The sequence below is a fragment of the Lissotriton vulgaris genome, chromosome 10 (genome assembly GCF_964263255.1).
Source record: "Lissotriton vulgaris chromosome 10, aLisVul1.2, whole genome shotgun sequence".
In the NCBI taxonomy this organism is placed as follows: domain Eukaryota; kingdom Metazoa; phylum Chordata; class Amphibia; order Caudata; family Salamandridae; genus Lissotriton; species Lissotriton vulgaris.
Genome location: NC_141698.1, coordinates 64,815,605 through 64,839,309, shown reverse-complemented (window position 1 = coordinate 64,839,309; position 23,705 = coordinate 64,815,605). Strand labels below are relative to the sequence as shown.

The window sequence follows — 23,705 nt, the reverse complement described above, 5'->3', positions numbered from 1 at the left end:
TGCCTTACAGCAGCGTTGCGCTTGGTCTGAGCTTTGTTGTTCGGCGCTCAGAGAGGGAAAGGGAGCCTTTGCACGTTCTCCACCCGGTCTGTGCAATACAGCCGGTGGAAAACATGCTTAGTGCGCATGACTGTTTGGCCAGCCCAAGACATCTGGCCAACCTGTCATGCGCACTTACAAAGTGCCTACCACTCCTACCCAGCTCTCAACAGCCCTGCCCTGCATCGCCCCAAACTACCTGAGCCAGTACGGTAAAATAAAATTATAATAACGCTGTGTTATCATTTTATTTTGCCCCATTAAACTGCTCAGTGGGGTAACTAACGCTCATCCACCTTAGTGGAGGAGCCGCCGGTGTATGCACGGCAGACTCACGCCCTCTCTGAATGGAAACACAAGCACTCCAGAAAATATTTTGACCTTGCTGAGCCTCATCAGTGAGGCGAAGAACGGATGAAATGAAGTGGCACCTTGAGGAATTCCAAAGTGCTAGGATTAATTTCAGCAACACCACTCATTATTGTTGCACTAATTACATGCATCTTATTAGTGACAGGGACATACCCAGCCAAGAATTCTTGAACGCTGTAAAACAGGGGCCCAACCTACACATTACTGAGGAGTCCCAACAAGGGCGAAAAAACAAACTGGGTTTCTTAGGTCACCGTTCACAGCAGACATGGTCTCACAGTTAGAACCAGACAGACTTAGTGAGGCTGCAGCAAGACGGATTTAAGTTTCAAGGGTCCCTTTCTATAATTTTATAATTGAGCTAAAATTTGAATTAAGACTACTGTCACGAAGTCGAGCTCCCTGACTTGGATGAGCTCCCTGACTCGGACGGACGGGGTGTACCTGCTAACATTTCTTCCTTTCCACCCCGTCCGCAGGATCCTTTGGACGTTTCCTGGGTTTCTCCGGCTCTGCCTTCATTGCATACGTCACTGCATCTACCTTCTGTGACGCTGGGGGTGTGTTCTCCGGCATCTCCAACAGTCGACCAATCAGGTGAACGGACGTCATCTGCAACTATCCAATCGGACGAGCTGGGGGCGTTTAAGGAAGCCCCGTCTTGGACTGTCGGCGCGGAACCTCTTGGACGCCAGCCGACGCACGAGGAGAACGCCAAGGACGAAGAAGGAGGAAGTGCCGCGGAACCACTACTGGGACCCCTGGAACAGAGACTCGACAAGCCAGGAGGCCAACGTTACCACGAGCCGCCCTGCCACACTTCCAGGGGAGAAGTGCGGCTCCACAAGGTACGAGGGCGTTTCCAGGGATTGTTTAAATCACGGGGTGAGACGGGGTAGCCTGAGGGTGGTCACTATCGCCGTGCACTGCCGCCCGCCTACACTTAGAGACTGCTATAGATGGTGGTAGAATCCTGGTGATCCCTCACTACCCTACCCTCCTCTCACTCGTTATGTGTCAGCCCCAGCCCTAACGCGGCTGTCTCTTTTCCTTTTCCCGAGCTTACCTCCGGACCGGCGACCATACCTGGTAAAGTCAAGACGGGAAACGAAGACCCCGGAAGTTTACCAACGGAGAGAGCCCAAGCTTGTGTTATGTGCCTTGCTGGACACTGTGTTGTTTAAACCCTCTGAGACTAAACCAGTACTGTCAAACCGAATAAAACGGTTATACATAGACTCCAATTCAAGGCCACTCTCATTATCCCAACCCCACTTCCCACAAGTGGTGCCGTGACTCGGATACTTCAGGGAACCACGCCATCCGATACAGAAAGGAAACTATATTAACCCAAATGGAAGCAGACCGGACTGCGTTTTCCCAAGCCATCCAGAGCCAGTCAGATAACATACTAAAATTGGCAGAGGGACAAACACAACTAATGACCGTGTTAGGTCAAGGAAGGGCTACAGCCCCACCCCCAGGCACAGTTGTTCCTCTACAGAAATTTAGTCCAGGAGAGGACCCCCTTGCTTTCTTTTTGAACTTTGAGAGAGCTGCAAGAGCCAGTTCTTGGCCTGGGGATAGGTGGCCTTTCTATTTGGCGCCTTTGTTGGTTGGTGAGGCCCAGGCCGCGTATCAGACGGTGAACCGGGATGGAACCACTGCTTATGCGGTCGTGAAACAGTACATCCTCGATAGGTTGGGGGTAGACGAGGAAACACATCGACTACGGTTCCGTCAAGAAAAAGGGTCTCCCAGGGATTTACCCAAGACTTTGTTTTTCAAGTTAAAGGAGTCTGCTGACTTATGGCTAAAGCCCCAGGAAGGTAACATCGATGCCATTATGAACAAAGTGTATCTTGAACAGTTCATCGAGGCCCTTCCCTATAGCACTCAGAGGTGGCTTGAACAACATGCGGGTTTAACGTTGGAGCATGCCATAGAAATGGCGACTTGTTATGCCCGGGCTCAGGGTAAGCCCTACATGAGGGAACCTGAGAAACCTACTCAAGTATTACCACCTATCAAACCTGAACATTTTTTCCAAAAACCAGTACCAGAACCACCAAGGGTGCGGTTCCATCGACCTGAACTGCCAAACTCAGGACCCCAATGTTATGACTGCGGAGAGTGGGGTCATATTGCTCGATTCTGTAGGAAAAAGAAAGAAAAGCAAGACGAACCCATGGACGTGAGCTATGCCCCCAGGTCCATCCTGTATGCTCAAGAAACGGGAACCACTTTCTATGTACGGGTTTCTCTGAACGGTACCAGTATAAGAGCATTGTTGGATTCTGGCTGTAAACACTCAGTTATAAGAGAAGAGCTGGTAGACCAAAGTTCTCTCATTCCCGGGAAACAGGTCAGCATTCGTTGTGTCCATGGGGACGTTAAGGAGTATCCTGTAGCCAAAGTCACGTTGTACACACCCTCAGGGAAAAGCATGGAAGTTGTTGTAGGGGTTATGGCTGGTCTACCAGAACCCATAATCATAGGGACAGATAACCCTTCCTTTAACACTCTGTTGTTAGATACTCTCCACCATTTGTCCCTTCCCCGTGACACCTTGTTAGCAGCAGAACCCTGGGCCAGGGACACCCATTTCAGGACTGCCCAATTGAACGATGCAAGTCTCACCAATGCATGGCAGTTGCACGAAACGGACAAGATCCGTCCACCAGAAGTTATCCCACTTTTATTGAGAAGAATGGACAACTCTATAGACTCGCCAAAGCTGACGCTGAGCCCCAACTGCTGGTCCCGAATGATTTTCGTGATCAGATATTGTTTTTTGGACATGCTCATCTGTTAGCTGGTCACTCCGGGGTGGAAAAAACGGGACAGTCCATATTGCGACATTTCTTTTGGCCAGGAATTTACGCTCAAGTCCAAAAATATTGTCAGGAGTGTAGAATATGCCAGAAACGGAACCCCTACACTCCTCCTCCTGTCCCTTTGGTACCCATGCCTATTATAGGGGTCCCATTTGATCGTATAGGTATGGACTTAATCGGCCCTTTGCCGAAATCCTCACAAGGACACCAGTACGCCCTTGTGTTGGTTGATTATGCCACGAGATATCCTGAGGCTTTTCCTCTTAAGGCAGCTACTTCAGCAGCGATAGCCCAGAGGTTAGTGGAGGTTTTCTCTCGTATGGGTTTTCCAAGGGAGATTGTTACCGATCAGGGCACCCCGTTTGTTTCCCGTTTGATGCAACAAGTGTGCGTACAACTAAACATCAAACACATTAAGACATCTGTGTATCACCCCCAAACAGACGGGTTGGTTGAGCGATACAACGGCTCCCTTAAGCTAACGTTAAAGAAATTGTTGTCTGGTGATGGGAAGAACTGGGACCAGTTACTACCTCTGGCCCTCTTTGTACTCCGTAGTCAGAAACAGTCTAGTCTAGGGACCTCTCCATTTGAATTGTTATTTAGGAGACCCCCTAGAACGCTTCTTGAAATAACTAAAGATAGTTGGGAGACTGAGGGAGCACAGGAAGCTGAGGCCCTATTGGATTATACCCGACAGCTACAGACCAGGTTACACAAACTCAGGACGCTTGCCCACGATCATTTAGCCGTAGCCCAAACCAAACAGAAAACCCTTTATGATCGTGGTACGAAGTGGAGGGTATTGGATGTAGGCGATTGGGTTCTGATTTTATTACCCTCCTCTACACATAAAATGAGAAAGGAGTGGCAGGGACCCTTCAAAATTTTGAGGAAAATAGGACGCACTACATACTTGGTACAGTTAGGAAGAGGCAAAACCCAAATGTATCATGTCAACATACTTAAAAAATGGTTAGGGAAACCCCCCCAGACAGTCAATGTAGTGTCTCCTGTATCCGATACAAACCATACAGTCAGTGCTGCTCCTATCAATCCTGATCTGTCTGCTACACAACAAAAAGAAGTTAAAGACCTACTTTTGTCTCATACAGAAGTCTTCTTGGATCAACCGGGCCGTACACACTTGGCAGAACACAGTATTCCTACTCTCCCCAATACAGTTGTAAAGCAAAAGCCCTACCGAATCCCAGAGGCAAGACGCTTGGCATTCCAGGCCGAGGTAGACAGTATGTTAAAATCCGGGATCATAGTTCCTTCCCACAGTAACTGGTGTTCACCGGTGGTGTTGGTACCGAAGCCTGATGGTAGTATCCGCTTTTGTATAGACTTTAGGGGCGTTAATCGGGTGTCTAAACAAGACGCATACCCCTTACCTAGGGTCGATGAACTACTAGAACGCCTTGGTGAGGCTCGGTACATCACCACCAAGACCTCACCAAAGGATATTGGCAGATACCCCTTGCACCTAAAGACATGGAAAAGACGGCCTTCTCCACCCCTTCTGGTCATTACCACTTTACGGTACTTCCCTTTGGGTTGCATGGGGCGCCAGCAACGTTTCAGAGGGTCATGGATACACTACTGGCACCTCACTTGCACTATGCGTCAGCTTATCTAGAAGACATTGTAGTGTTTAGCAAGACATGGGATGACCATTTGATGCACCTTGGGAATATATTGTCTAGTCTGAAGGATGCCAATCTACACATTAATGCAAAAAAATCCCGATTTGCTTTTCAACAGGTCAAGTATCTGGGGTACCTTCTAGGGGATGGTCAGATTAAACCCCAGACCGAAAAACTAGAAGCCATCAAAGCGTTACCCTACCCCTCTACAAAAAAAGAACTCAGGGCCTTCTTGGGGTTGGTGGGTTATTACCGCTGGTTCATTGCTCAGTTTGCTAGTCTGGCCGGTCCTCTCACTGACCTCCTCGGAAAAAACGTTAAGTCTGCTTTACTTCCCACTCCCTCTGTTGTACACACTTCTGCCTTCCAGGCCTTGAAGGACGCTTTGACTTCTTCCTCTGTTCTCATTTCCCCTGATTTCCTCAAACCGTTCATTCTCCAGACGGACGCATCTGGGGTTGGTATTGGAGCAGTTCTTTCCCAGGAGGATGACAAAGGGGCTGAAAGACCTGTGCTCTTTATCAGCCGTAAGGTGTTTCCTAGGGAGCAGGCGTATTCTACGATTGAAAAGGAATGCCTGGCTGTCCGTTGGGGAGTGGAAAAGTTGAGATACTATCTCGAAGGGAGGCCATTTGTGTTGTATACGGATCATGCTCCCTTGACCTGGCTCCAACGTAACAGAGGGAACAATGATCGCATCCTGCGTTGGTTCTTGGCCCTGCAGCCTTTCCAGATTGAGGTCCGTCACCGAAAGGGTTCTTTGCAAGGGAATGTTGACTTTCTTTCCCGTTATCCGATTTCCCCTGATCGGGTCAATCCTGGGGGTGGGATGTGTCACGAAGTCGAGCTCCCTGACTTGGATGAGCTCCCTGACTCGGACGGACGGGGTGTACCTGCTAACATTTCTTCCTTTCCACCCCGTCCGCAGGATCCTTTGGACGTTTCCTGGGTTTCTCCGGCTCTGCCTTCATTGCATCCATCACTGCATCTACCTTCTGTGATGCTGAGGGTGTGTTCTCCGGCATCTCCAACAGTCGACCAATCAGGTGAACGGACGTCATCTGCAACTATCCAATCGGACGAGCTGGGGGCGTTTAAGGAAGCCCCGTCTTGGACTGTCGGCGCGGAACCTCTTGGACGCCAGCCGACGCACGAGGAGAACGCCAAGGACGAAGAAGGAGGAAGTGCTGCGGAACCACTCCTGGGACCCCTGGAACAGAGACTCGACAAGCCAGGAGGCCAACGTTACCACGAGCCGCCCTGCCACACTTCCAGGGGAGAAGTGTGGCTCCACAAGGTACGAGGGCGTTTCCAGGGATTGTTTAAATCACGGGGTGGGACGGGGTAGCCTGAGGGTGGTCACTATCGCCGTGCACTGCCGCCCGCCTACACTTAGAGACTGCTATAGATGGTGGTAGAATCCTGGTGATCCCTCACTACCCTACCCTCCTCTCACTCGTTATGTGTCAGCCACAGCCATAACGCGGCTGTCTCTTTTCCTTTTCCCGAGCTTACCTCCGGACCAGCGACCATACCTGGTAAAGTCAAGACGGGAAACGAAGACCCCGGAAGTTCACCAACGGAGAGAGCCCAAGCTCGTGTTATGTGCCTTGCTGGACACTGTGTTGTTTAAACCCCCTGAGACTAAACCAGTACTGTCAAACCGAATAAAACGGTTGTACATAGACTCCAATTCGTGGCGACTCTCATTATCCCAACCCCACTTCCCACAACTACCTAGAAGCAAAATTTAAAGTGGGCATCATTCAAATATCTCCATCCATCAATCTTTACGTATTAAATTTGACTTTTAGGAATACAGAACAGTGTTCCACAACACAGTTTCAGACCTTACTGTTCCTTACATTATCCAGCTGCACATAAGTAATAAGGTTCAGTAAAACTGAACAACTGTCTGGGGTCACTTGCATTCCCAACCAGAGTAGACTTGTTCTCATGGTATTGATTACCCTGTCCCTTTTGGGACAGTATCAAGAATAGTTTCTATATGGTTAACCCACTTCTTTAATAGTACCACAAGCAACAAAACAATGGAATGGAGTGCTACCCACAAACATCATCAGTGGCTATGACAATTCAGACATCTCGATCCATTTCCCTTTTACTCTGTACTGCTCACAGGGCTTAAAAAAATGTTATAGCCCCAGCAAGCTCCATTGACTGGGAACCTTTTTAGTTAGAAGGATAATGTTACTTACCCAGTAAACATCTGTTCTTGGCATGTAGAGCTGTAGGTTCACATGCTTTGCATACTCCTGCCATCTACATTTGACTAATCATCTGAAGTGGAGATGGTTTTTTGTGGATCTTATGTTTGTGGGTAAAGAATTTCATAGTTTGGCTGCTTGAACAGAGAAAAGTGTTCCACTCATGTTTGAGCCGTGATACAGACCATTAGCATAGTCCAGTTTTGATAGGAAAAGAGAGATGGTAGCTTGAACCTTGTGTGAGAATCCTAGGTGCGGGAAAATGTGCTGCAGTGTTTTCTTTCTGAGAAAGCCTGCCTTGGCTACCTTATCCACTTGTGGATTCATAGACAGTTTGGCATCCAAGGTAATTCCAAGGTTTTTTACCTCCTTAGATATTTAGGAGGTGGTCCTTGATCATCAGGCCAGGACCGAGACCAGGCCATTCACCACACATTTCCTAAAGTTTGTTACTCTTTTTCTCATATTGCGGGGACCAAAAATGAGGAATGTATTTTAACTATGGGCATATCAATAAATAAAGATAAACGTGAATGATTTCTTCTATCTCTACTCACTGGACCACTGCACAGCATTTGCATTTTCCTAAAGAATCTCATGGGCTACTTAGATTGAGTCACTTGTCCACATTACTCCAAGATTTCATAATTCCCAGAGATACTACACTCTGTCATGGTTACATCCTGAGTGCATGGCTTAACATTTATTCTATGTAACCCTTGAACCAATTGCACTAGCGACAGTATATAGGCGTGCTAGACCTTCTCAAAGTTTCATGATTTTTTATGATGTTTAAGATTTCCCACATTTGGTTCATTAAAAAATGTCATTTATATCATTAATAAACACGTTTGGTAACACTAGTAATATGAGTCCTGTACTCTGCCATTAAGGACTCCACTGTAACCTATCTTAGGTGCTTCATTTACCGTTAGATATGGACTGCCCTCAGATGTAACTAATTTTTTTTCTACATCTCCTTCTTCACATCCCAGCCAAATATTTCTAGTTTCTTGCTAGTTTCTTGCGTGATGAATAATAAATTGTGTCACTGTGGTTCAGGTAGGACAGGTCATACAGGCTCTTTTTATCCAGTATAACTGTATTATTGTCAAGGATGTTAATCGGTTTACTTTGCTAAAATTGTTTTATTCTAAAGCAAAGTGGACTTGATTTTATATGATGTGTGTGAATTAATGGAAAACGAAAACTGAGAAACTATGTTGAAGGAAACCAAATCATTGAAAACCAATTTTAAGGAAAGAGAATTTTAAGAAAATACCAAAAATAGGAAAACTAAAGGAAACATTTTAAAGGAAAGATGATTTTAAGAAAAAATCCAAATTGCATTAAACTTGGTTGGAGTTTAGGAGCACTGTGGTGTTTTGCGTTAAAGTATGGGTAGTGTTTAAATTGATGAGGGTTTATTAGGGGTCAGGAATAATTGGAGTTTGGACATAGAAAGTTTTTTTAGGGTTTAGAGATGGGTGGAGTGTAGGGGTGGTGAGTGGTTTGAGGATTCACGGATGAGTGATGTTTAGGTGTGCAAGGTGTTTTTAGGTTTCAGGGATGGGTGGAGTGTAACAGTGTTGAGGGGTTTTAGGGTTCATCGATGGGCGGAGTTTAGGGCTGGTGAGGGTTTTTAAGGTTACATTATGGGTAGTAGCAGGGGTGGTAAACGTTTTTAGGATTCAGGATTGTGTGGAGTTTAGGGTGGCAAGGGCTTTAAGGGTTCAGGGATGGGTGGAGTTTAGATGCAGAAAGGGTATTTTGGGAGGAGTCGTTTAGGGTGATGAGGAGATCTTATGGGCTATGGATGGCTGGTGTCTAAGGATGGCAAGGGTTTTTAGAGTTCTGGGATATGTGAGAGTTTGAGTGTGGTGAGATGTTTTAAGGGGTATGGGATGGGTAGGGTTTAGGCATTGAAAGGGGCTTTTAGGGTTTAGGAATGGGTGAAGTTAGAGGTAGTGAATGATTTTATGGTTCAGGGATGGTAGATTTTTGAGGTGAAAAGGGCTTTTTGTCTTCAGGGATGAGCGTAGTTTAGGTGTGGTGAGAGGTTTTAAAGTGCACGGATTGATGTTGTTTAGGGGTTGGGAAGAGTCAGCGTGGATGGTGTTTACGGTTGGTGATGGACCAGCGAATTAAAAGCATCCAAAGTAATTATTTGACAATGTAAAGTATATAAATATGAAATAATGTACTGAAATCAATATCTCTGACAAAACTGTTTCTGAAAGTAAGACCTGCAACCATTCCATTTACACTTAAAAAATATGCATTCAAAAGCCAATGCCGATCGAAAAGACATTCTATTAATTGGTTTCAATGAAAAGATAAATGCCATTCATTCTGATAATTTCCATTAAACAGTTTAGATGAAATGGTTTCTCAGTAATGAAATTGTTTTTCTATGAAATCACATGCAACAGTTTTTACAAGGTTCTATTCATGTAGACTCTTTCATACGCTTTTCACCCTTTACTCGGCGACTGCCTTCGGCAAAGTCCGAAGTGCTATGAAACAAATAACATTGCAGGTTTACTCTGTAGTCTCCCCGCTATGCACATTTATGCATGATAACTTTCTCTCTACTTTGTCTGTACCTCTATTTGGCAACCATAAAATTCACTAAGGTATCATACGAAGTGATATTAAGGTCCAAGCAAAGGTTCGGATCTCTACTCCCAAATACAAAATATTAAGCAAGATGAATTTTTGAGTCAAGAAAAAAATACACAATGGTCAAGTTTTTAATTGGCTGAGTGAAAGGTCTATTCTCGAAGCACGATTGGTCCCTCTGCCCGAGAGCAAGTTGTTCTATTTTGTATTATCAGTTAACCTTAAAAAAAATAAACAAATACATAAATGAATATGCACATACATACAAATAATAAATAAATAAATAACATACCCATCAGTGTCTTGGAAGTTGACATTCACTCTCTTGGCTGAACCGAGGAGCTCTGCAAAAGCAATGGAGAAAGAGAAAAATGTGTCAAACCATCTCTAGGTGCCTGGATGCTTTGCCAAAAATAACACTGGGCACAGATACATTGACACAGTTTGTTTTAATCACACACGGAATATGGACAGTGCCATGCACAGACATCCATGAACTGGTAAGACCGGCATTTTGGGTCCAGGGGTAGAATGTATCCTAGTAGTGCAAGGAAACACATTTGGACTTTGTTAAGTTTTATGATGTAGATGAAATAAGTCAACCATACGTAGCTAGATAAGGTAGGAGGCAAGGGCGTAGTTTCCATTGGTGCAGCAGGTGCTGTGGCCCCGGAGCCCAGAGTCCTGGGGCACCCACTGAACTCTGATAATTGCTGTTTTTAAATAATTCAAACAACATCCAGAGGGCCCGTTTCCTTCATTGCATTAGAGACACACAAGCTACACTGCTAGTGCCTAATTTGAGCCGGTGGTTTCCAGTGCTCAGCGCCAGCACTTAATTGTCAACACCAGTGCTTATGACAGTCTGCCACATGGTGGCACTGTCTATTTTCAAGCTGATCACAACAACAGTAGTTTATTAATTCAGCATACATTATAAATTACTTATACCTGCCACACAAGTCATTATTATAGCTTTTGGGGTATGGAATAGTCTGACCTGTCACACTTATAGGAGTGTGATGGTTAGTAGTTGTGCTGGTATTGTCACTGGCAACGTTGGCAGGGGTAATGGGTGGAGCAAGCAGCAGTGGCCTCCTGACAAAGACCCTGGCACTTATTGTTTTGCAAACTAAGCTCTGTACACTACTGGTAGGAGGGAAAGAAATGGGTGGTAAAAGATGAAATGTAGAGCCCGATTGCTACAGCTATTATGTGACTACACAGTTTTAAAAAAAATACTTTATTGAGACATTCAAGTCAATTAAAGAGAAACAATAAAAAAAAACACAAAGAAGTATACAAGCATAAAAGTTTGTTTAAAGGTGACATTTGTGCAAGGAAACAACAACATGTTGTGCAGAGCAATCAATGCGTGTAAATCATAAGATGGAAGGGACTTGTAGCATAATATCTTTAAGATTCAGCAATCTTTTTGCCTTGAGATTGCGACAAAAGCAAGTAACAGGCTATGTCCCTTAATTGCATATGCATTTGCACCAGAGATTGTAACCGACTCATAACATCCGTATGTCCTAAAAATTGATTGATCTTGTTTACAGTATTGATCTAGGTGAAAATTTACAAAGATTCAGAGCTTTTTGAATAAAAGCTAATGGCCCAAGAGATGTGGCTACACCATTGGTAGCTCAACCCTTTACATAAAGCTCAGAATTGCTCAGTGTTGTATTTCACCAGCTGGTTTCAAGCAATATTGGAACACACTGCTCAGCTCATATCTGTGCCCACCCCTAGCTCTGATGTGTCAAATGCCAACATAATGGAGATGGGGCTTCACTATGAAACCCACCAAGGATAAGGTAACTTTATAAATGGTCTTATGCTCTGCAGTTTTTCTGTGGCACTGGTACGCTCCTCAGGTACACCAGGGGCGGGCACTCCCCCTGTGCATTGAACCCATTCCATACATTGCTCCATGGACAGACAGGATGTAGGTGAGTGGCAAAGGTCACCTCTTCACCTCTTTTAGGGCTCACCCTAACACTGTAAAATGTGAATACACAGCCCCCCTCTCACGGAGTTATTTCAATTCAATGAAAAATCTAAAACGGTTGCAAAATAGGCCGACGGACGCTGGTATTCCCTCGCCCTCTGTCACAAAACAAAGCTCTTCTTCATAAAGGAGTAAAACTTTTGCTAGTTACAAATAACAGTAAAGAAGAGATGCCAAGTTGAGACTAACTGCACTGTGAGCTACAGGTGAGGTTCTGTTATGCCTTTTAGGTGAACAATGCTGTGTAGTGCCCTCTTTCTCACATACGTGTCTGCCACTGACTGCTGTACCAAAGACCCTCTGGCCAAGGAAGGAGGTGGTGGCTGTCAACAACCACAGGCCTGCAGGACACAAAAGAGCAATGAACATGTTTGAGAGGAGCTACCAAAAGAATACTTGCAAGGTCTGAGTTAGAAAGTCTCTTTAATGTTGGATCCCAGAAGCTCCAGGCAGAAGACAGTACTAACAACCCCCAGGGCAATGAATGGATCCAAGGTATGTTCAGTCATTGTTCAAAGCCATCCCCAGGCTACCAAATGGTCTGTGATGCCAAATGAATTTTCCTTAAGAGCCAAATAGGAATAACAATGATCTCCTTAGCAGTGCTTAGTTTGTACAAATTGAAGTGCCCGCGCTCAAGGTATTCCACTGCTACCGCACCACCCACAGCTCCTGCCACTGCTACCGAACGGCAGTGCCAGCATTTCCTACTTACTATCACACTTAAACAAGTGTGACATTGTGTAGTACTGCAGGTCATCGCAGGCTGTAGGGATGCCCTGGAAGTGCACGTTTGTATCATATTTTAATATTATGTATGGCAAGATATTGGTGCTGTGCTGAAAAATAAAATAGATGGAGAGCACCACCATGTGGTGTACTCTCACAAACAAGTGCTGGTGTTTAAAATTAAGTGCCGAGCACCAGAAAACAACGACACAAATTAAGCACTGCACCTTAGACAGAGTATTGGGATTCCCTGCCAGATTTTAGAATTCTACTGTCTGGTATTTAATGCCCAAGCAATAAAATGTACAATCAGTTCCTTCCATGTAATGACGACCTACAGCTCATGCCGTCTTCTCCTATAAACTTATTTAGAGAGATCACACCTCCTTCTACAGACCACCTCTTCTATGAAAGACCGTACGCTTCCTACAACTCGTGTTCCATTCGACCAGACATATTTTCGGAAATAAACGTGCCCCCCACTCAATAAATCACAAATCCTATCACCAACAAGCAGGTCAGGCACTTCACCCAAAACCCCATCTCTAGCTTGAACCAGGCCCCATATCCACTGGTAACTTATATAGTGAAGTAGTGTGGCTCACTGGTTAGAGGCGGCAGACCCAAGAGCAGAGGACGGCCCGGGACCAGGGTTCGATTCCCGGCGCGGCAGGTTTCTGGACCAGGGCCAGCGGACTCGATAATTCTCTCGCCTCGGTGCCCACTCTGATCAGCGATCACACTCGGCAACTCTGGGCCCAAAGTGTTGCACCACAAATAAGTCAAAAAAGGGTTGGGACGAGGCCCCAGTGAACGAAGGGGGAAAGGGAGGGGAAATCTCCCTTTCGGGACTAAAACCCTCACACACCCAGCAAGCTAGGTGTCATGCTTCATCATTTGGGTTTTGCTCCTCGTAAAACTGGCCATGCCAGGTCATTTTCAAAACTTTATTTGTTGAAGCTCCAGGCTTCGAGCGAGTCATTTCATGTAATAATTCCACTCATTTTTGCCTCCCAGGAGAAGTAAAACAGACATGTTGCCAATGAAGATGATGAAATTGAGTTTATTAGGTGAGCCAGATGTTTTCACGCATCACAAAGGTAGGTGGAAAAAGGGAAGATGGAAGTTCTAGAATGCAGTCTAACAAAAGATGCTCCTGAGCCCCTGGAGAGCGCGCAAGATGGATACAGAATTTACTAAGTGATGGAAGTTTCACATGTGTAGGGTTGTCATCTGCCGCTACTTTAGAAGTAACCAATATGGGGATGAGTTGCCACCATGATTGAAGGGAGCATTGATTATGCTAGCTGTAACTACCTGAGGGTGGTTACATTCAGGTAGGGAGTCGAGGCTTTTATTAGGCGCGTGTAAAGCTTCATCAAGCAAGTCTGGCCTCGCAGAGTTCCCCATTACTGGCCTATCAATACTTCACGATGTGTCCTGCTCAATGGTTCATTTGTAAAAAATAAGTGCCTGGACTCTCGTCAGGAAGAAGCTTGCACCAGCCCATTTCTCCTGTTAGCCCTGCATAAAACAGAACCAACTACTAACCATGAAAGTGGGGAGCGGATGTGGTGTAATGTCCAGAGCTGCCGACTTTGGAGCTGGGGAACCGTCTCGGCGTCGGCTCAACAGCCTATGATTTTGGGCAAATCACTTAAACTCCCTGTGCCTACCATAAATGAATGTGTTATTATGTCCTTAATTGGTGCCCATGAAAAATGCATGTGTTGATGATTTAAGTGCTGGAGCTGAGCACTGGAAACCACCACCTCAAATGAAGCACTAGTCCTGCTGTCCTTAGGCCGACGTGCTTGCATGGTTTTTCACACAAGTGTTAGATGTTGCAAGTGTTTTGCATGTTTGTGCATAATTTCTTTACACTTTTCTCGGGAGGAGTCTGAAACTGTATCTCACTAGTAACTTGCAAGCATTTTTTATTCAAGAGCAAGCTTTGCTTAGCTTTCCCTTGTACACGACTCGACAATAACGCCGATTCAGTACAAAATACCTGCAAAACCTAAGATTTTCACGAGAGCCCAACTTGAATGAGCTTTGTGACCGTTGCACTTTTCAAGCCATTTTTGTGCAAAAATATCAGAGGTTTGCGAGGATAAAAACAATCCAACTTTGCATGCCCCTGGCTCATACAGCGAGACTTTGCATTTGACAAGTTTTTCCACAGCGAAGAAAATCCTGGGACTCTGCAAAGGTTTTCTCTCATGCAAATATTTTCACAAGAATAATTTGTTCCTCATAGAAGACCATCCTGGGACCTGTAGAGAGAGAGAGAGAGAGAGAGAGAGAGAGAGAGAGAGACGCTCCCTCAGAAGGACTGCTGCTCAGAATAAAGTGTCTATCGTCGCTCGCTTGATGGATGGCCCGCTTGCTTTTTCTGAGCAGTGCAGATGTTCCTGCTTGGCAACTTCTTCTCAAAACTCAATTTTCTGCTTCCTAATTAGGTTTGGGAGTCTGGGGACCTCGGATGGAGCAGGGCTGCCAGCACCTCCACCATATCATTGCAGAAGAGCTTTGCTTAACCTCTGCCAGAGATTGTGTTCAAGCTTCAGCGTTTAACAAGTTTCCAGGATTTATGGCGAGGACAGGAGCCTCTCCTGGGACCTGTTACTCAAGAACAAATGTGCAAATTGTCGCTGAGCGACTTTTGGCCTGTGAGTAGAAACAGAAGAGCTAATCTGGATCTTTAGCCTCTGAAAGTGCCACAAAAGGGGAAATGTTGGGTGGCTCTGTTGAGGAACTGAGGCCCTCATATGACCAAATTTACTTTTACTGGGTCCTACTCATGAAAAAACCCACCATAAAAGTAAAGATGGGTACTTTCATCTTGTGCCGCATTTTTATATACTTTTATGTTTTTTTGCTAATGACAAATATTCCCAGTAGAACACCTGGAAAACTGTGTTAAGTGCAGTTTTCCAGGAGTTATAAATGTCATGTGATATTTTTAGCACAGTCACAGCATTTTAAATAAATCTACCAACAATACACGTATGTGGTGCCTGGGAATTCAGGATACCGATCCCCCTAGTTTCTCCAACAGGCATTCTCCTCTCCGGGGGCCATCTTAGTGTTTGTCTTCTTCCCAGAATGCAGCAGTCTTGTTCGCAGAAAGCCATGGGAAGTTTTCTTTCACCATTCTAAAAATTCGACCATTCCTATCTTTTTCATCATTATTTCCCAAACCAAGATGGTGACTGCTCACTTCCTTTTCACATCACTTCCTGTCTGTGGGTATCTAAGGGACTGAATCTTCCATTTCCTTGTGTTGCAACACTCCTCGCTCCTGCTGGTGTGTCCTCGCTCCTGTTGATGTATCTTCATCCCTGTTGGTCTTTCTTGTTCCTATTCCGGATTTCCATTGGACCCGAGTTCCTGTTAGATTCTTCCCTATTTCCTGTTCTGATCTCCTTGCTGGATATCTGTCTTCATCCTGATCCGGTGCCCTGGTTATCTGTTGTCTTCATTCCTGTCCTGGAGTCTCCCCTTCAGCCAGAGGTTTTTTTCTCTTCTGGAGCTTTTCTCTTGGGGACTCCTTCGGGAAGGCACTATCTGCCCTGGTGTTTCAGTGCCAGCAGCACTGTGGCAACCGGAAAGGGTCGCACCTACCTTGGACAGACCAGAGCCTTCAAAACACAGAACCAAGAAACATCTCTTTACACAGGAACCAGCAAAAGAACTTCCTTCAAGGACAAACCTGACACAAATATGAATAACACCCAATAAAACAATCAAAGTAAAGCATTGTCTGCCACATGCATCATTGCACCCGTTTGCGATTCCTAAATTGCGAAAATTAAGGAATCGCAATTTAGAAATCGCAAACGGCAATGCATGAACAAATCGCATTAATTTTTGCGATTCGGTATTTTTCCTTAATTGAGATTCACAATTTGCGAATCGCAATTAAGGAAAACCCTTCCCATTGATTCCTATGGGCAAAAAGGCCCATAGGAATGAATGGGAAGGCATTCACATTTTGCGAATTTCAAATTGCGATTCGCAAAATGTGAATGCAATTTCAAGGGTGCAGGGGGGGGGTCCAAAGAACCCCTCCCTGCACCCCTGAAATGTGACTTTAAATGCAATTTACACACACACACATGCCCCAAGGGCATGAGTGTGTGTAAATTTAAACTTTCAAAAATGCAATTTGTGCATATTTGAAAGTTTTCGGTAAATTAGCATGAAGTTCAACTTCATGCTAATTTACCACTTCCAAATTGCGAATTCGCAATTACAAAATGATCATGGATTGCATTTAAGAAATCTGAAATTGCGATTTCTTAAATGCAATCGCAATTTTAGAAATCGCAACATGGTTGCGATTCCTAAAATTGCAAAATGCATGATGCATTCCAAATTAGTCAATTGCATTCGCAAACGGCCGAAAATTGCGATTCGCACCGTTTGCGAATGCAATTGACTTTGATGCATGTGAGAATGTCTAGCAAAGAGCAGTGATCTACAAGGCAAAGGTAACCGCTGAGAGCACCATATTTCTGTCTCGCCACTTGAAAGCATAATTACATATCTTTATGTATTTTAACGCTTTTGTTTTTCCATATACATAAATCTGTATATCAGTGTGTGTACCAACATATTTCATAATTAAATATGGATATTGTGTTCTTATTGATCTAAAGCGTCTCTAAGCTACAATTATTGCTTGCCAATGTTTATGACTCCAGCAGGGCCAGATGCCACTTTATTCACATTTGCAGATTTCTGCACAGCGTAAACTCATTCTTAGTGCTGTCAAAGACAAGCAGGATCTTGGAAGAATATTGATCTTAGTATTGTATTTATGAATGACATCTCTGCAAGGACGTCTCACGCCGCCTTCAGGAGAAGGTCCCGCCGCCTGCTTATCAGATACGTTTTTGTTGAAAGTAAGAAGTTGCTGGCACCTGAACATGAAATGATTTGTTTTCTTTTGATAACATTTATACATTTTGCCACTAGTCTTTTATATATATATATTCTTTTCCTTGATTTTATGACTAAATGAAATGTTATGAGTTTCTTCGATTTACACTACGTATTGTGTTGTTACACAATTTTTAATTGAATTGTTTTTATAAATCATTAAAATGAATGTTTTTTTAGAAAATTATTTTTCTTGGTTCCATTAATTTACTCTCCCTTGCATATTTGTGTTGATAATTATCTTAGATTGCCTAGGAATTGTTCTTTACTTCATTCATTGTTTTATTCTTAACACACCTTAGGTGTGTTTCCTTCCTGAAATTCAGTTATGAGCACATGTTCTACATGACTTTAGCGCACCGGTACACCACAGCATGTTTCTAACCGGGGAACATCCTTTACGACGCGGGTTTTACTCTGCAGTGCTTTTACGACACGTCCATTACAACACAAGTCGTAACCACGACTTGCGCTGGAGGGCGCTAGAGGATTAAGAATAGTATATTTACTATTCCAACACCTTCACTAGTGTCCACGGGGACTGGTGTTAGAATAGTAAATTATACTATTCTCAATCCGCGCCCCCAACGCAAGTTGTGGTAACGGCTTGCGTTGTAAGGGATGCGTTGTAAAAGCACGTGTTGTGACGGTACGCGTCGTACCGTCATACATCCTTTCTCACCTTAAGCTATATGGAATTGATATAACACATTGAATCACCCCCCACAGGGGATTCTCAGAACCTCAGCACATGTCTACACATGCATGACTATGGCCCTGATTTAGATCTTGCGGATAGGTTACTGTGTCACAGCGGTGACGGATATCCAGTCTGCCGAAAAATAAATCCCATTATATCCTATGGCATTTATATTTCGGCAGAAGGGATATCCATCACTGTTGTGGCAGAACAACTCGTCGCCAAGATCCAAAATCAGGCCTTATATCTTATGCATGACTGTAGTATATTGGTGAGCCACAGCATGAGCGTAATATCCACAAAAGCAAGTTCTAACACAATGACCCCTTCTCTGGGTTATTGGTTCTCTAGACCATACAGTGTAGCAACACACACTCCGGACAGCCTCGAAAAGGCAGCTATGCCCATCAAACAGTCACTAGTGCTCTGAGGAGGTCACACAAATGTTAGATGCACACTACAAAAAGTCAGTACCGTAAAATAACACATATTTCCAATTATGAGGTTAGTAGGTTTAATTTAAAATACAGCAGAATAAAGAGATGCCTGTATTTAGAAAAACATATCATGTGTCTACTCAGCTTCACCTAACACACATCTCTTTGAAATTGATTTAACCATAAAAAAGTTAAATATTTATGATTAGCAATACTATGCCCCCTGAAAATCTAATCTAAGCATATTTTGTAAATGATATATAATCTACCAGCAATATGTCCATCTTTTCGATAGCCTATCATTCATATCGAACCAGTCCTCTACTGACTGCGGTAGTTCTTTTTGGCAATGCTGATCTGCATATTTAGTCCTTTTTGTTCTCCTAGATTATAGAGATACCATCCCTCCTGATGTCCAAGCCTTTCCAACATTCTACAAATATAAAATGAGTCCAAAGAGTCTTCTCATGAGATTGGAGAGGAAGGATACCTAAAACAAAGTTCAGAATTTCCAACATGTAAACAAGTCTTCCTAGGTAGCCTGTCTAGGTGCTGTATTTTTTGGGTCACTTATGAACAAATGCAAATTGAGTATAAAACTGCAGGTTCTCACTATCCTAACGTATGTGTTTGCTACTAAGATGTGCCATTACTCCTCCAATACAATATTACGCGTCTCATGAGAGTGCGGGTACTTTCGCTTTCAAATTAAAGAACGCAGCTTCAGATAACCCACCCTCTTAAAGTACTGGAATTAGACCTTCTGGTTACTTTTATCTTATATCAAATATCACGAGAAGTTTTTCTTTAATTATACACGAGGTTGTCGTCACTTCTTCCTTCCATTACAACTGATCAATAATGTCTAAAGAGAGATCAGACTTCCTAATGAATTCATTTTCGCCAACGCTCATTCATCTTAGCTGTATTATTTATTTATTTATTTTAAGGTTTTATAGAGCGCGAACTTGACCCGTGAGGGTATCAGATCGCTTTACGTAGTCAAACGGTAGTATAGAGCGTAGTGTATCACAGGATCTGTACATCATAGAGCTTACAGAAGTTGAGGGGTCATAAGGTAGGCAGGAGATTCCAACAATACTATACATTTGGGGAAGGAGAGGCTGTACAACGGGGCATTTTACAGAGAGCGAGAGACGTACAATAGGCCGGAAATTACACGAGTACTGTACAAAGTCGCAGGATGAGGCAATAGTCTCTTAGGTAGCTGAGGAGCAGGTTTAGTCAAGGAATTTAACCATGAGGAAGGATTTGGCCTCTTTTTTGAAGCGTGTATGTATAATACTATTTAAAGGGTCAAATATACATTGAGAATATTCTCTTGTTGAGACTACTGGGGGTGGCCAATGATTTTTCTTTAGGACAGGACAAGTCTCCTCCGTGATAGTTTTTACTCATAGTTCCCAAAAGCCCTGTAAGTTTGAAAGTCTACATGTTACCATTAAAATCCTCACACCCAATCTGAAAGAAGTAACCTTTCAAAGTCAGCCAATGAGAACGGCTAATTGGATTACAACGTCATCATTTCAACATAAGCAAATGCATCTTTTCAGACCATAAGTTTGGCAGGCCCTATGTGTTCTGCACTGGGAGCAAAGATGTGAGGAACTTTTACTGTCCCTCTTGGCTATACTCTGTGCTTCACCTGTGTGTGATTCCCTGCGCGTTGCTCTACACAGCACCATGCCACTGTCGCAGAACAGTCATTGTGCCTACACTACAGCCTGGCACAGGGCCAGGTGTGGACCCCTGCATCCACTGTGGAGCAAGAGTTCTATCCTCAACCAGTCAGATGGGGCCTTACCTTGCCAAAGACATTTGTATACCTTGAAGTGACCCAGTTGAGTGTTCAGGTCAATTTGCAAGGAACTGTATGTCCCTGGGTGATACACCCATCCACAAATTCTGTACTCGAAATTCGAGTCCCACTGAGGACTTAGACCTACATTCCACCTCCAATCTCATGTGATTGTTCTAAAAGAAAACCCTTTCTTCTTGCACCCAGCACCCCAATTAGGAGATGAGGCCTAACAAAAGACAGGCCAACTCTGGGTCGATTTTAACAAAGAAGATACGAAATAAAGGAAATACCTGCTGTGAATAAATCACCAGAGTCATTAGTCTGCTAATGTTTGCATGAAGACTGTGATGTTGGTGTAAAGTGCACAAATGTCCAGTAACTGGTGGCCAGGGCCGGACTGGGAACCAGTACCGGCCCTGGCAAAGTGCTCGGCCGGCCCCCCTCCCCCCCTCCGGGAGGAAAGGGGAGGGGGGAGAGGTGCGACCGCGCTCTGTGACAGGGCTGGTTTTCGGCCGTTTTTGTTACAGGGCCGTTTAACCGGCCCCCAACCATGCGGCCCACCGGGGAATTGCCCGGTGCCCTCAACGGCCAGTCCGGGCCTGATGGTGGCCTTCCTGGGCCTGTGCATGTGTGCCACATTTAAAAGTGGACTTGAAAGACACAGAATGTCTCCTCAGTACCACGCATCTGCACATGCATGTGAGTCTGCAGGCCTCCAGAGATGCACTCTGTGTCTAGACAGTTGTATGTGAAAGCAGCTTTGAACCAAGGCACCTAATTCATAATTTCTAATCGGTGGCAGCCATTCCACAGGAGGTCTGTAATCAGCTTTGAAACCAAACAATCTGAGATTCAATTCCTATTATGACATTTGTAGGTCATATTTTTATCTGGCATTTTAAAGAGTTATCTACAATTAAGTCAGCCTCATCTAATATACACCACAGAGAATCCTGGGAGTGACCCTGGAACACGAATGTCCTTTCCTGCTCAAACCCATATGAATGTATCCCATATGTCAGGCCCAGTTGGAGCCATAGGCTTAAGCAGGCGGTTGGATATCATTTGCACTCTAAAAGCAGCCCAGTGCCATAAACCTACTCAGCAGTGAAATGGTAAAAAAATATAAAACATCTGTGCCTAAATTTGTTCGTCTCTCCAAAGGAACCTAGATCCTGAGGGTTTAGTTAACTGAAGGTCAATTTCACAAGAGCTCGTGGTGCTGTAAAAAGAGAGGGTACGATTGTTTTACCCAAGGTTAATATTAGTTAGTCTAAGTCATGAAATATCTTCGAATCAAACCCCAAGGATAGCTAAGTGGCCCCTTGCTGAACATGTAGGTTCTTTGACTAGTGAAAGGTACGTTGGATTCCTGGACACCTCTGCCCGGCTAGACTTAACTCTGACTACCTGAGTGGGCCAACCAGGTCCTGAGTTTATTCCTGGGACCGAGGGTAGGGCTACTTGGCTTCATACATTGGTCTGTTATTGTGCCATTCACATTTTCTTCCGCAAACTATAGCACACGTCATGGGGCAATGGGTGAGCCCACTTCAGTCATGGTCTAACTTTATTATGCTTCACAGCACTCTGCTCCTTCACAAAGAGCACACTCATGCCACGGACTTTTATGGCATTGTGTAGTTTTTGAGACAAAAAACATCTTTTTGCTTTTAGCCAATGTTTTATTGAGATGGATGGGGCCCCAGCAGCTCCCCTAAAAATAAGGTTTTGCAAAAACAATAACAAAATAAAGCGAGCCTTGCCAAAGCCAAAAGGCTGGCGACCACAGCCATACCAATTGGCTTTGACAATGCTTGTTTGCATTGGTTTTGAAATTATATTTTTACTTTTTAACTTTAGAGCTGTAGCTGCATTTCTCCAACCCCCTCGCCCATTCCATAAAAACTTTCCAATCTTGGTCCATCTTGTCAAAAGGTAACAGAAAGACAGTTTTAAGAAATCTCTGATTTGGTATGTAAGATCCCTTGAGCAGGGTGTTGAAGGAGCTTTACTTTAGCCATAAGTACCTTTAGTTTCCCTCCTCAACCCACTAGGTGGATTTCTAGCACCTCACTTTTTTTCTGGCCTGGCCTTAACCCTCCCCTGCGCCGCGAAATCCGCTGCGGTGCGGGGAGGCTAAGTGGTGGGCGTGGCGCTTCGGCGCTCATGACGGCTCCAGGCCGTCATGCCTCACGGGCGGCGTGTGCTCATGACGGTGTGGTGCTGTTACAACCCCTCCCACTCATTAACCCCTTCCCCGCGGGGCTAATTACCCCACAGTGCAGGGCTAATTCCCCCACGGTGCGAGAGGGGGCCGCGCGCGGTGCGCGTGACCAGCTCAGCTCGTCACGCTACACAGTGGAGCTGTGCTCATGACGAGCTGAGCTCGTCATGACTCCACCCACTCAATGGAACGCCCCGCACAAGAGGGGAATTAGCCCCACGTGGGCGTTCCGCGGCGGTTATGACGAGCTCAGCTCGTCATGAGCACAGCTCCACTGTGCCTCATGACGAGATGAGCTCGTCATGAGCATCCAAGGGGTGAATTCTCCTGCACAGGCGGGGAATTAGTGCCGCGTGGGAGGAGCGGCAGCGGCATGACGGCTCCACGCCGTCATGAGCACACGCCTACCGTGACTCATGACGGTGTGGAGCCGTCATGAGCACTGAAGGGGTTCATATTTACTTCTGCTCCACACTGTACACCTGGGGGTGTGATGCACAGCACCAGGGCACCTCCCAGTCCGCTCTGAGGCACAGAGCACCTCTTTACTACTGACTATAACCTTACAATATGAGCAGGGGGTAGTGGTGGTATAGGAAGTCGCACCTCAGAGCAAAAGAAATGTGTTGTGGTTAACGTAATGTTATTATTGATTCTATGCAACAAACGTTTTAATGCCAAACAAAGGTAACAAGACACCCCACTACCTAGGGTGTTAGTGCATGAAAATCTGACCAGATTCCGGTGCTAGAAGTTAATTTTATCAGTTGTACCTCTGCTTTCCTAATATTTATCACTTCATTTAAACTCGTATTCAGAGCATTGTTTTTGCATACATTTCAGGCACCTCAAATCACAGGAGAAACAAATCGTTGTATTCGAGATTGCTTGAATTTCGTAGTTCACACACAACCTCTTATTTAAGTGCATTCGTTATAAATAATATATACATTTGTTGTGAGCGTTTAAACATGAAGGAACAGCATAGTCTGGAGATGCAGAAAAAACACAACAGCCGACACGTCTTTCGTTACATTTGTAACTTTTTCAAGGCTTGAGCAAGATAAGTATGTAGGTCCTCC

The 23,705-nt window shown here is 44.6% G+C and overlaps 1 protein-coding gene across 2 annotated transcripts in view; it reads right to left on the bottom strand.

Moving 5' to 3' along the window:
- Positions 1-23,705, bottom strand: part of CASKIN1 (CASK interacting protein 1) — a 662,583-nt gene that overhangs the window by 313,717 nt on the left and 325,161 nt on the right. For both annotated transcript variants that reach the window (XM_086940483.1, XM_086940482.1), the window contains exon 2: positions 10,040-10,091. In XM_086940483.1, coding sequence (XP_086796609.1) covers positions 10,040-10,091 — 52 coding nt within the window. The remainder of the gene's footprint in view (positions 1-10,039; positions 10,092-23,705) is intronic.